Raw genomic sequence first — 9,984 nt, 5'->3', positions numbered from 1 at the left:
CGACTGTATTTTATTTCCCATACAAAGTCTTACAACGCGTTTAAATTCTCAAAGGCTGTCTGTAGTGACGCGAGCTTGGGCTGCCTATGCAGATACTTCTTTAGTATGAGCGACGAAAAGAGCCACAGCGAGAGCGAGTTTATTATCCAAAGGACGAAGAACAGGCCAAAACTGAGCCAAAAAAAAAGCTATATAATAGATAACTTATTAACCTCGTCCGTACGGTCATTACCAGGAAATCTCAGACCTGGCTTTGATGTATTGACCTCGCTATCGCTCGGTGAATACATCAAGGCCTCGATCTGAGATTTCTCTGTAATACCCTCACTGTGCAGGTGCAAGCAATCAGCGCAGATTTTTTATGTAGTAATGCATTGCCCCAATTAAAGTAGTCCTTTAGAATTTTCTTCCGCGTTTCGTAATTTTGTTCTTCAATTTTCAGTAGGGAAACAGGTTAGAAAACTGTCCAACTCATTCTCGAGACTAGTATTACGATGATCATATAGTGTAGTATCAACCGGAAACGATTGTCATTATTTTATGACACTGACAGCTGGAGCAGAAATCTGCAGGGAATTGAACATTTTTCTTTTAAAACACAACCCAGCTGTAGGGACTCGAGTCTACAATTATTTGCTCACCTGTCACCGCCTCTAACCACTAGACCACCCATTCATGTCTTTATAGTCTACTTTATTTCTGTTTATTTGAGCAACAGCAAACAATGCTTTGGCCAAAAGGCCAGATGGGCTATTTGTTTATCTTTGTATAATATATAGAAAAAGAACATTCCCCTCTCTTTCATGTCGCGTACAACTGTTACGACAAACGAAAACCACCAAACAAGCGTAAATTTAGATTTCAGAAGCAAAACGGTCTATTGTAGATATCAGAATTACTTATGTAAACTTAAAATTCACTAAATACTCTAACCGCGTCCTGACGAAAAAGACCTACAAATGTTTCAATTAATTAACCCATTCCAGGATAGAATCTAGAGTCTATTTTATTACAGATTCATTCAGAGAAATACCCTTCTTCTGCTATATACAGATAGTATTTAGCAGACTGAGAGGAGAGTATCGTTAATTTTCTCTTGGCGAGATTGGAATCGAACGAGGCTTTTGCAAAGAAGTTTGCAGTCCAAGGTGGCATTTCTTTCGTTTGATATGGTGACCTAGTTTCTTCCGAAAGTAATTCCGGGTAACTTCAAAGGGGCTTCTGGCAGAGAGCAACTAGTCCCGAGGCAGAGCAACTGGCGTCGTTCCATGGTCCATTTTTGTGAGTCAACATATGCCCACAATCCTCGTTTCCTCCAGAGTCATTTGGTTCCCCATCCTTCCACCTCTGATAATTTCCCTGCACAGGAGTGTTATCCAGCCAATAGAACTTATTATCAGCTTTCCTTTTCAACCCAATCCAGGCAGGTTTTGGGGCAGCACTGATTTTCACCAAGTTGTAAAGGAAGTTGTTTTCATTTGCTGATTTGATCATGGCAAGGTCTGCTCCTAAACTCTTGCACCTCCTTCTAGCATCTGAAAATGTTGCAGTAACCGTGGGGCTGATGAAATAGCACGATTTTCTATGCATCACAAAACCAGTTGGGCAAGTAGCTGACGAGAAGATCAAAATAAGAAGACGAGAAGATCGAAAATAAGACGAGAAGATCAAAATAAGATAACAAACTAATTACAAGCGCAGAATTTTTCTGGAGTCTTTACACTGAAACATCGATAAGAACTCTGTGAATGAAAGAATGGAGTTCCCAAGGGCATATGTGCCGCTGTTAAGATCTCTTGGGAGCCAAAATAAGAAGCAGTGATTTTTTAATTTTAGATTCATTGTCCCCCGAAGAAGAACCAGAGATACGGCTCGAAAATTTCGGAAACCTTTTTAATTTTAGATCAGGTTTAAGCCCCTTTTTTAGAATTTTATAAAATTATGAACACTGATCGCCAAAAGAGCAACAAACTTTATAATACTTTCAACCAAAAAAAACCATTCTGGTTGGACAAGAGGAGTACAATTAATCGCTAAATGAATTCTGTAGAGTGCCAGTAAAGTTGTAATTATTTCAACCTCTCAAGTGAAAAAAAAAAACGGACAAAAATGATCAAACAAATGTTATCAAGTAAGTCGACTTTCAAAAAAGAAGCAGGGGTCGAAGAAGTATGACGCGTTTTAGTATCAAAATTCAAACACGCAATTCAGTCAAACTTTCAATTCGGCAATTCAGACTTTCAGTTTGGAAGTTGAAACCCTTAGTTTGGCAATTCAAACATTCAGTTCAGCTATCAACCTGCAGTTCGGCAGTTCAAGCATTCAGTACGGCTTTTTCCAACCTTTATTTTGGAAATTCAAACCCCCAATTTGGCAATTCCAACCTTAAGTTCTTCAATTCAAGCCTTCCAAATTCAAACATGCATGCCATTCAAATTTCAGTTCCACAACTCAAATATTCCGATTAAATTGAAGGAAATGAATGTTTGAATTGCTGAATTTCAAAATTGAAGGTTTCATTGAACAGCGAAATTTAACGGCGATAAAACGATAAAACCGCGCCATTGGAAAATTAGGAGCGGGGAGATCACGTCGACGACGACGACGACGACGACGACAACGACGACGAAGACGATGATGATGATGATGATGATGATTATGATGATTATGATGATTATGATGATTATGATGTTGATGTTCTTGTTGTTGTAACCAAGACTACATTTCGATTACAGGACCGACAACGATCTTATTAACATACAGGCGCTCTTACCAGTACAGGTTTTTCCGTTTCCAGTGTATCCAGCGTTACATGTACACACGTAAGATCCTTCGGTATTTTTGCATTTTGCGTTGACGTGACAGGGTGAAGGCGATGAACTGCATTCGTTGAAATCTTAAAAAAATTGCAATGTCAAAGTCAAAGGAAAAGTTAATCACTCGCTTTATAGTTTTGACCAAAAGTATTATCTTTACAGTTCCCCGCTATTGCTTTTTAATTTATCCTGGTGTTAATTAAATTAATGTCACTTGGTGGATTTCCTCATCCTTATCCCAAAAGCATTTCGGCCCAGTGGTTAGGGCGCCTTGAGATCCAGAGACCTCGGGTTCTCGAACCGCTCTCCCACACCTGTCGCCACGGTTATATTGCATCCTGGTATTCCCTTCCGACTTAAATCATTAACGAGCTGGGTTGCATCCCGGGCCAGTTGTTCTGTCCTGGCCATGTCCTTTATAAGGTCGCTGAAAGCTCTCTATAAGGAGTGGTGAATTTAGTATGTTCTATACTCCAAGAGTGGTGCAAGCTACAGGTAGATAATCTTGCCAACATAACAAAGACTATGAATCAAATCATCTTAATAACTAGTTATAGCTAGCGCTAAGTGCCAACGAAACAGTCAATATCATACATAGTTTGCAGATTTATCTCAGAGTTCCAAAATACCCAACAGTAGGTGTAATTTTTTTTTTCGAAAGTACTACAACTCAACTAATCTAGTTAACAATAATAAAATAAGAATAGAAATTGCACACATTGTGTCTCCAACAACAATGTTGATGTCAACGTGTTTTGCAATGATATGGAAATTACTGCTGCAATTTTTGAACGGCCGTAATTTTAACAGGAATATTCAATAATTAAGTTGAATAAAATCAGTGCCATGTAAAAAATCGCCAGTGTTTTCAGACTTTTTAGTGTGAAACATGTATGGGGAATCAAACTCTCTCGCAAATGAAAGTTGTTTCACTTGTAGAATTTTTATTTTGCAAGATACAGCCATGATTTATATGTCAAATTGATCATTGAATTGTGTACTTTGCAGACAACATATTTCCTTTGAAAATTAAATTAAATTGTTCTCAAGTCAATGGTTGCTCTACTCGTGGGCCGAAATCCGAAATTGAAAACAGCGGTCGATAAGAACACGTACGCCGGTTTGGCTTTGAGCTCGCTCACTCAATATAGAACACGATGGTTCGAAAATAAATATTAAAGAACACTCAAAGCAAGTGTACACAACGCAATGGTCAGGAAAATGGGAAAAACGTGTTTTCACTCACCTCCAAACACAAGATCATCAATTGCTGGTTTTCACTCACGTGATCAACAGCCATGTTTTTCAACGAAAACAAAAGGAAGCGTTTGCATAATAATAGAGTTAAATTCCCGGAGGATTTGGTCGGGGCACCAACATGGCCGCCTTTTCTTTGTTTAGGGGCACCAACATGGCGGTCGTGACGTCTTGTGAAAACCGAGAATAGTGTCAATAGAGGCGCGCGTCATACATCTTCGTCTAATGACATCACACGCCAAAACACGTGCTTTCATTGGTCCCTAGTAAAATCTCCAGGGAACCTTACCTTACACTACGTACAATTGGGGCCTCCACAGACTAGACATTTATTTGTCGACAACTATTTGTTATCGACGACTCAAAAGTTATCGACAACTAAAAAACGCAGTGTGTGGGACGAGTTGTCGACAACGTACTAAACGCTAAAATTGAAGTTGTCGACTAGTCTGTGAAGACCGCTTAGATCCTGTTTACACGGGTCCGGACAAGTTTTTGCATAGACAAAAACTTGCACAGTTCCACCTTGCGTTCACACGGGACCGGTGGAACTGGAAGAATTCGCGAACGGCAAAGTGTGCAAGTTTGGGTCCTGAAAAAACTAGATAAACTTTTTGACCGGCACGGTTCCAATATGCGTGCAGACTCATGAAAACACCCGAACACCCGAAGGCGTGGAATCTACTTACGCTTTTTGGTTGCTAAGCAAAAATGTTGCAAGGTCGCAATCTTTTAAGTTACATTTCGCTCTTTTTAAAATCAAATTTGACACAAAAGAAATTAACACGATACAGATATGAGGAGACGAGCGATAGCTGGATTAGCTTGGCTACTGCAGTACACGTTGCTGCAAATGGCCATTCACGGTCTCTGATCTTCATCGATCGAGGCAACGTACATATTTGAATTTCTTGGTGAGCATGTACAGCTTACAAAACAGCCGGCCGTGGAGAAAATTACGAACCAGGGGCCCGGCCCGTTTCTCGAAAAACGTTAAAACTGCCATCCACTTGTTTTGGAAACGGCTGATCTTTAAAGATGTTTTCAAGATAACAGGAAGCATAATAACCGTAAAGTTTGAGGACTTAAACCCTCTAGTTTCTTGAAATACAGAGGGAATTTTGACACCCGAAAAAGGCGCGAAAAGTTTGGGGATTTTCGAGAAACGGACTCCACAAAGACATGTTTGATTTGCCGCTTACTGCACTTAGCTACAACGTGATTGGCTGAAAGCATTAGTTTAACCAATCACAGCAGAGAATTAAACAAATGCCGAGACCCGAGACTGGTCTAAAAATTTGCACGAATCCATGTAACGGAACTTGCACTGTTGCATGTAAACAGGCGGTCCAGGTACAAAATTCGTCCCTGCAAAAATTTGTCCGGTCCCGTGTAAACGTAGCCTTACATTACACTTTTCAGAGCACGATGGAGAATTTTTCTGCCTGCTGCAATACTTCGCGCGGCATTAAGCTGGCCGCCTCGCAAGCCTCGCATCTTCGATCGGCTTGCTCATTGCCAATAACTAGTTAAAACAAAATTGATTTGAATTATGAAAAGAATAACGATTAAGAGATACTAAAATCATTAAGTACTAGGAAATCTAATGCAAATAACAATAGTAACACATGCCAATCTGTGCGTTTAAGTCAATTTCAAATGACTGCTGTAGCAGTGGTTCACAGGAAATAACTTATCAAGCTAAAATGAAAGCAAATCGAGACAAGTAGGTTTCCAGTTCCTTGTTATGTATATTAAGTGACTTTATTTCCCACAGTTCACCAGGTAATGAGTTCCACAACTTGGGTGCTACAGCAAGGAACACTTTGTCGCCAAGAGCAGCCAAGGTCTTGATATTCGAAGGTTGCAGTGTAATTTACTGTTCGATGTAAGACTGTACTTTGATATAGGCTTTACCTTTTCAAGATCACTTGTGAACTTGAGACGAAGGTGATTAAATGAATAGCTTTAAATGTAAATAAAATTATCATGATTTCGATACGGAACTTGATAGGAAGCTAGCGTAGTTCGTATAAACACGGGCTGATATGTCGGAACTTGGTTGATCGAAGAATCAGTCTTGTCGCCGCGTTTTGAACACGCTGGAGCTTAAGAAGGTGAAGCTTTGGTAGTTCCTGAAATGGACCTTTGTCACTTTGGGTACTACAGTTGGTACCCCAAGCGTCTACTTGATGTGTCTGGAAGCGAGTTCAGGGGTGCATAACAAATGTGTTCAGTCCGTCAGGACTCAAAATGGTCGCCATGGGAAAGAGGCCCTTAAGACATTGCAGTGATCTATTCGGCTTGTGCTGAAAGCATGGACAACTGTCACCACTGTATCTTGACTAACACATTTCCTGATACGCGAGAAGTTACATAGATGGTAATATGCAGATTTCTGACAGACATTACAGTCAGATATACATTTATTGTTAAATGTGGAAATTGACTGGCATGATATTCATCTATCAATGTTAAGCTCGAGGGGGAGAACCCCAGGCATATGTGGGGCATTTGACTTTTCAGGAGAATTTTTGGTCCAAATCCCCACCGTGGGGCCCCAAAATTTGGTCAAATCAGGTCAAATATCCCCTCCTTGGGGAAGTAATATCCCTGTTCTACAGGTACTCGTAATCTTTAAGAGAGGCATTCTCTTAATCAATGGATAGAAAATATTTAATAGAATCCAACGCTTGATTCTCTGACGAAAAGCGAGTCGATGTTATCAACAATCTACACAATTCCCACAAATCTTAATCTCAATGAATTAGGAGTAATAACGTTCTAGGCCTAACTAGGCCTACAACGATATTTAATCTCAAATCCAATCTTTGTCGGTTAGTATTCAATGTATGGTGGGGTCATATATACATGGTGTTTTGGTGCTTCGTTTCGCTGTTTCTCTTTTTTGTTGTTTAGTAATGCCCGTAAGACCCAATCGTATTGAAGCATGATGCTTTTACGTGTCAAACGGAAGAGGAAACGGTACACTCATTTACATCTGTAACGAAATTAAAAGCACACTGCAACTTAGTCTCAAGTACCCATGCATACTAGTCAAAGGACTTTTTTTCCGGCTTATGAATATACGGAAAAAAGAAGATCTTAACAAGTATTATTGAAATCCAAAAAGAAAATTGGGGGTTATCATGCATTTTTCAAAGATAATTAATCAGCAATATTTGTAAAAAGCTATAGGTGAATGAACAGTGACGCGTGCGCCGGCTTTTCCTCAAACTGCAATAATAACCGACCAGTGTACCGCTAAAAATGCTGAAATGTCATCGCACCTTCAGGATTAAAGAGCTTAGAAATGTCACTTTTTAACCAGCTCAGCTAGTGGGTAAAACTATTTTACCCGACCCACCGAAAATGCGATTTGCATGCCTATGTGAAAGCCAGCTCGACCAGTTAGTGAACGAGAGACATTCAAATTAAGAAGACAAAGGATATCAAAAACTGTCACAAGATGTTTTGGTTATGTTATAAAACAAATAGCAAACAGTTTAGCGTGTACTATCGAGTTCTAACTGCACTTGGGAGGTTTGCTAAGCATTTAAAAAGCTAAATTTTTTTTTTGGGTGTCGCCTCGTTGACTCTTTTTTGTTCTTTTGTTCTTAGCAACCTCCTGAGTGCAACTGTAACTCGATAGTGCACGCTGAATCGATTACTATTAATTAAGTATTCGGAGGTTCCAGAGAGAATTTACTGTTCGATCTAAAACTGTACTTGGATTTAGGCTTTGAAATTATAAAATGCATGTGTATTTGGGGCCGAATTCATGAAGACCTTTGAAGGTAAGTAGAATTATCTTGAACTCGATTGGAAACTGGATTCCGAACTTTCGATTCGGAACTCGATTCGGAACTGGGAAGCCAGACAGAGTAGTTTATTTCAACATCGTAGATCATACGGAATTGCAGTGATCTGTGCGGCTAGCATTTCTGATAAAAGCATGGACCGGTGTTTCTACTGCGTCTTGACTAACATACTTCCCGATAAGAGATAAGTTACATAGCTGATAATAACATTTTTTACAGACATTTATGGACAGATTGACAATTATTGATAAATATGTATAGGAAATGAATGACATGCTAGGCTAAGTTCATTCTCGGTAACATGCACAATAATCAACAAGGATCTAAGAATTTAAAATGTGAATTGAAAGATCCAATTGTGTAGGATATTCCAACCCCGGATAGCTATTGTGCTGACAAATCCCCGAAAAATGTATTTCTGGCCTTTCATTGTGTTTATTTTATAATGACGTAATATTCAAATCATTGACTGTAACCATTACTCCATGATTTTCGTTCAAATTTACTCCGGCTCTTCTTATTTTTAGATACGGTGGTCTTTAAATTACCTCTGCAAGTTTTTCCATCCCCAGCATATCCGGGATAGCACGTGCACCGGTAGGAACCAACAGTGTTGTTGCATGTAGCATTTACATGACACACAGGTGAAGAAGCAGTGCATTCATCAACATCTACAACAAAAAGAAGCAACTTAAACAGCGATTAGCACTGTTTTCGATCTCCCTAATTAACAACCCCTCCCCCTCCCCTCCCCCTCTTCTTTTATTTTTGGTTTAAAGGAACCAAGGAAAACGTGAAGAATAGAAAGTGGTGGAGAACGACACAGTCAAAGGGATTGCAGGAGTATAAGGGATATGAATGAGGTTAATGGAAGAAAAACAAAGTTAAAAAGATAAGGGAGACAAGGATGCAGATGAACATGGAAATAGATCAAGATAAAAATATAAAAGTCATGAAGATGTAGATAAAGATGAAGAAGACGATTGGGTGAGGATCAAGAAGTAGATCTAAGTAAAAATGAAGGTGGGGACGAGATAGTGATGAAGATGAAAATGTAGACTACACTGATGTGGGGATAAATATGGAGGTAAAGGAGACGGAATAAAAGATGAAAGAAGATTGAATTCTTACCTTCGGTTTTCATATCGCAAAATGCAAGTACTGGAATCCCTGGTTTTATTGAAGACATCCAGTATTTGCCGTTGGGTGATCTTCCTTCACTCATCTTAATTTCCTTGCAGGACTCGGCTGCTAGTTCAGAGATGGAGCCTACTGGGGCTGAAATTCATAAACTAGTATTATTTATTTATTTATTACTCTGTTTTAGAGGTCTTTTGCATGTAACAAACGTAGTTAATTTCCACTTACCTCTGTTCATGTATTTTCTGAAGTAATATCTGTCTGAATCAGGAATAAAATCCTCAGGTCTGGCTTCCTTGGTGCGATCACTGAATTCGCACATATGGAGAGACATCACAAAGTTGAAGCTTTGGCATCGATCATCCTTGAGGCAAGCCGAAAGGCAATGAAGTCCAATATTGGCCATCATTGTTTGATAGATGTGTCCTTGCAACATCCATCCCAAGATGGACTCCTCAGATCCAAATGCAGGACATTGTTGAGATTTTGTTTTAGCAACAATTTGACAGATGGCAACAAAAATAGGGAACACGGATAGCGTTTTCATTTCCTTTGCGATAACAGCTGTAAAGCGTTTTCCAGACAACTTAAAAGAGATTTAAAATGCAGTCCTATAAACTAGATGACTAGTAGTTCTGATAAATGCGTTTTTAATAGTTTAGGTTTTTAACTATTTCCTTTATGGTAACATTACCCGGTATTTTCCATTCCCGCATTTGAAAAGATCTCGATAATAACTAAAAAGATCTTTTGTTTCCAAGTAATTAATTATTAATTATTGACATTTTCCCAACATGATGATACAAGTTCCGGCAAGTGAGAGTAGAGCCGTTGTTCATATTCGCCTACGGCCTCGTCCAATTTGGCAGTCCTCAGAATTTTTCTCATCCTGTCATTTCCAAATTGGACGGCATGTAATCCTATTACATATTCTAATAATGTCATTGCTT

The 9,984-nt window shown here is 39.2% G+C and overlaps 1 protein-coding gene across 1 annotated transcript; it reads right to left on the bottom strand.

Annotated features, from left to right (window-relative positions):
* Positions 1–679: 679 nt before the first annotated feature.
* Positions 680–9,657, bottom strand: LOC138004128 (versican core protein-like). Its single transcript, XM_068850553.1, has 5 exons — positions 9,263–9,657; positions 9,026–9,172; positions 8,443–8,565; positions 2,774–2,896; positions 680–1,613 (listed from the first exon to the last, which is right to left on the bottom strand). Exons 1-5 carry the CDS (start codon positions 9,579–9,581, stop codon positions 1,210–1,212), a joined length of 1,116 nt encoding a protein of 371 aa, XP_068706654.1. The 5' UTR covers positions 9,582–9,657; the 3' UTR covers positions 680–1,209.
* Positions 9,658–9,984: the final 327 nt, after the last annotated feature.

This window comes from Montipora foliosa, chromosome 5 (assembly GCF_036669935.1).
Source record: "Montipora foliosa isolate CH-2021 chromosome 5, ASM3666993v2, whole genome shotgun sequence".
NCBI lineage: Eukaryota > Metazoa > Cnidaria > Anthozoa > Scleractinia > Acroporidae > Montipora > Montipora foliosa.
This window is presented reverse-complemented; position numbering and strand designations above follow the sequence as displayed.

What these genes read in the sequence shown, in the direction of transcription:
- LOC138004128 (XM_068850553.1), bottom strand. Translation starts at nt 9,581, where the DNA reads ATGAAAACGCTATCCGTGTTCCCTATTTTTGTTGCCATCTGTCAAATT. An exon ending in TTGCGATATGAAAACCGAAG is followed by an intron (nt 8,566 to 9,025) that starts GTAAGAATTCAA and finishes TTTTTGTTGTAG; the next exon opens with ATGTTGATGAATGCACTGCT. An exon ending in GGATGGAAAAACTTGCAGAG is followed by an intron (nt 2,897 to 8,442) that starts GTAATTTAAAGA and finishes AATTTTTTTAAG; the next exon opens with ATTTCAACGAATGCAGTTCA.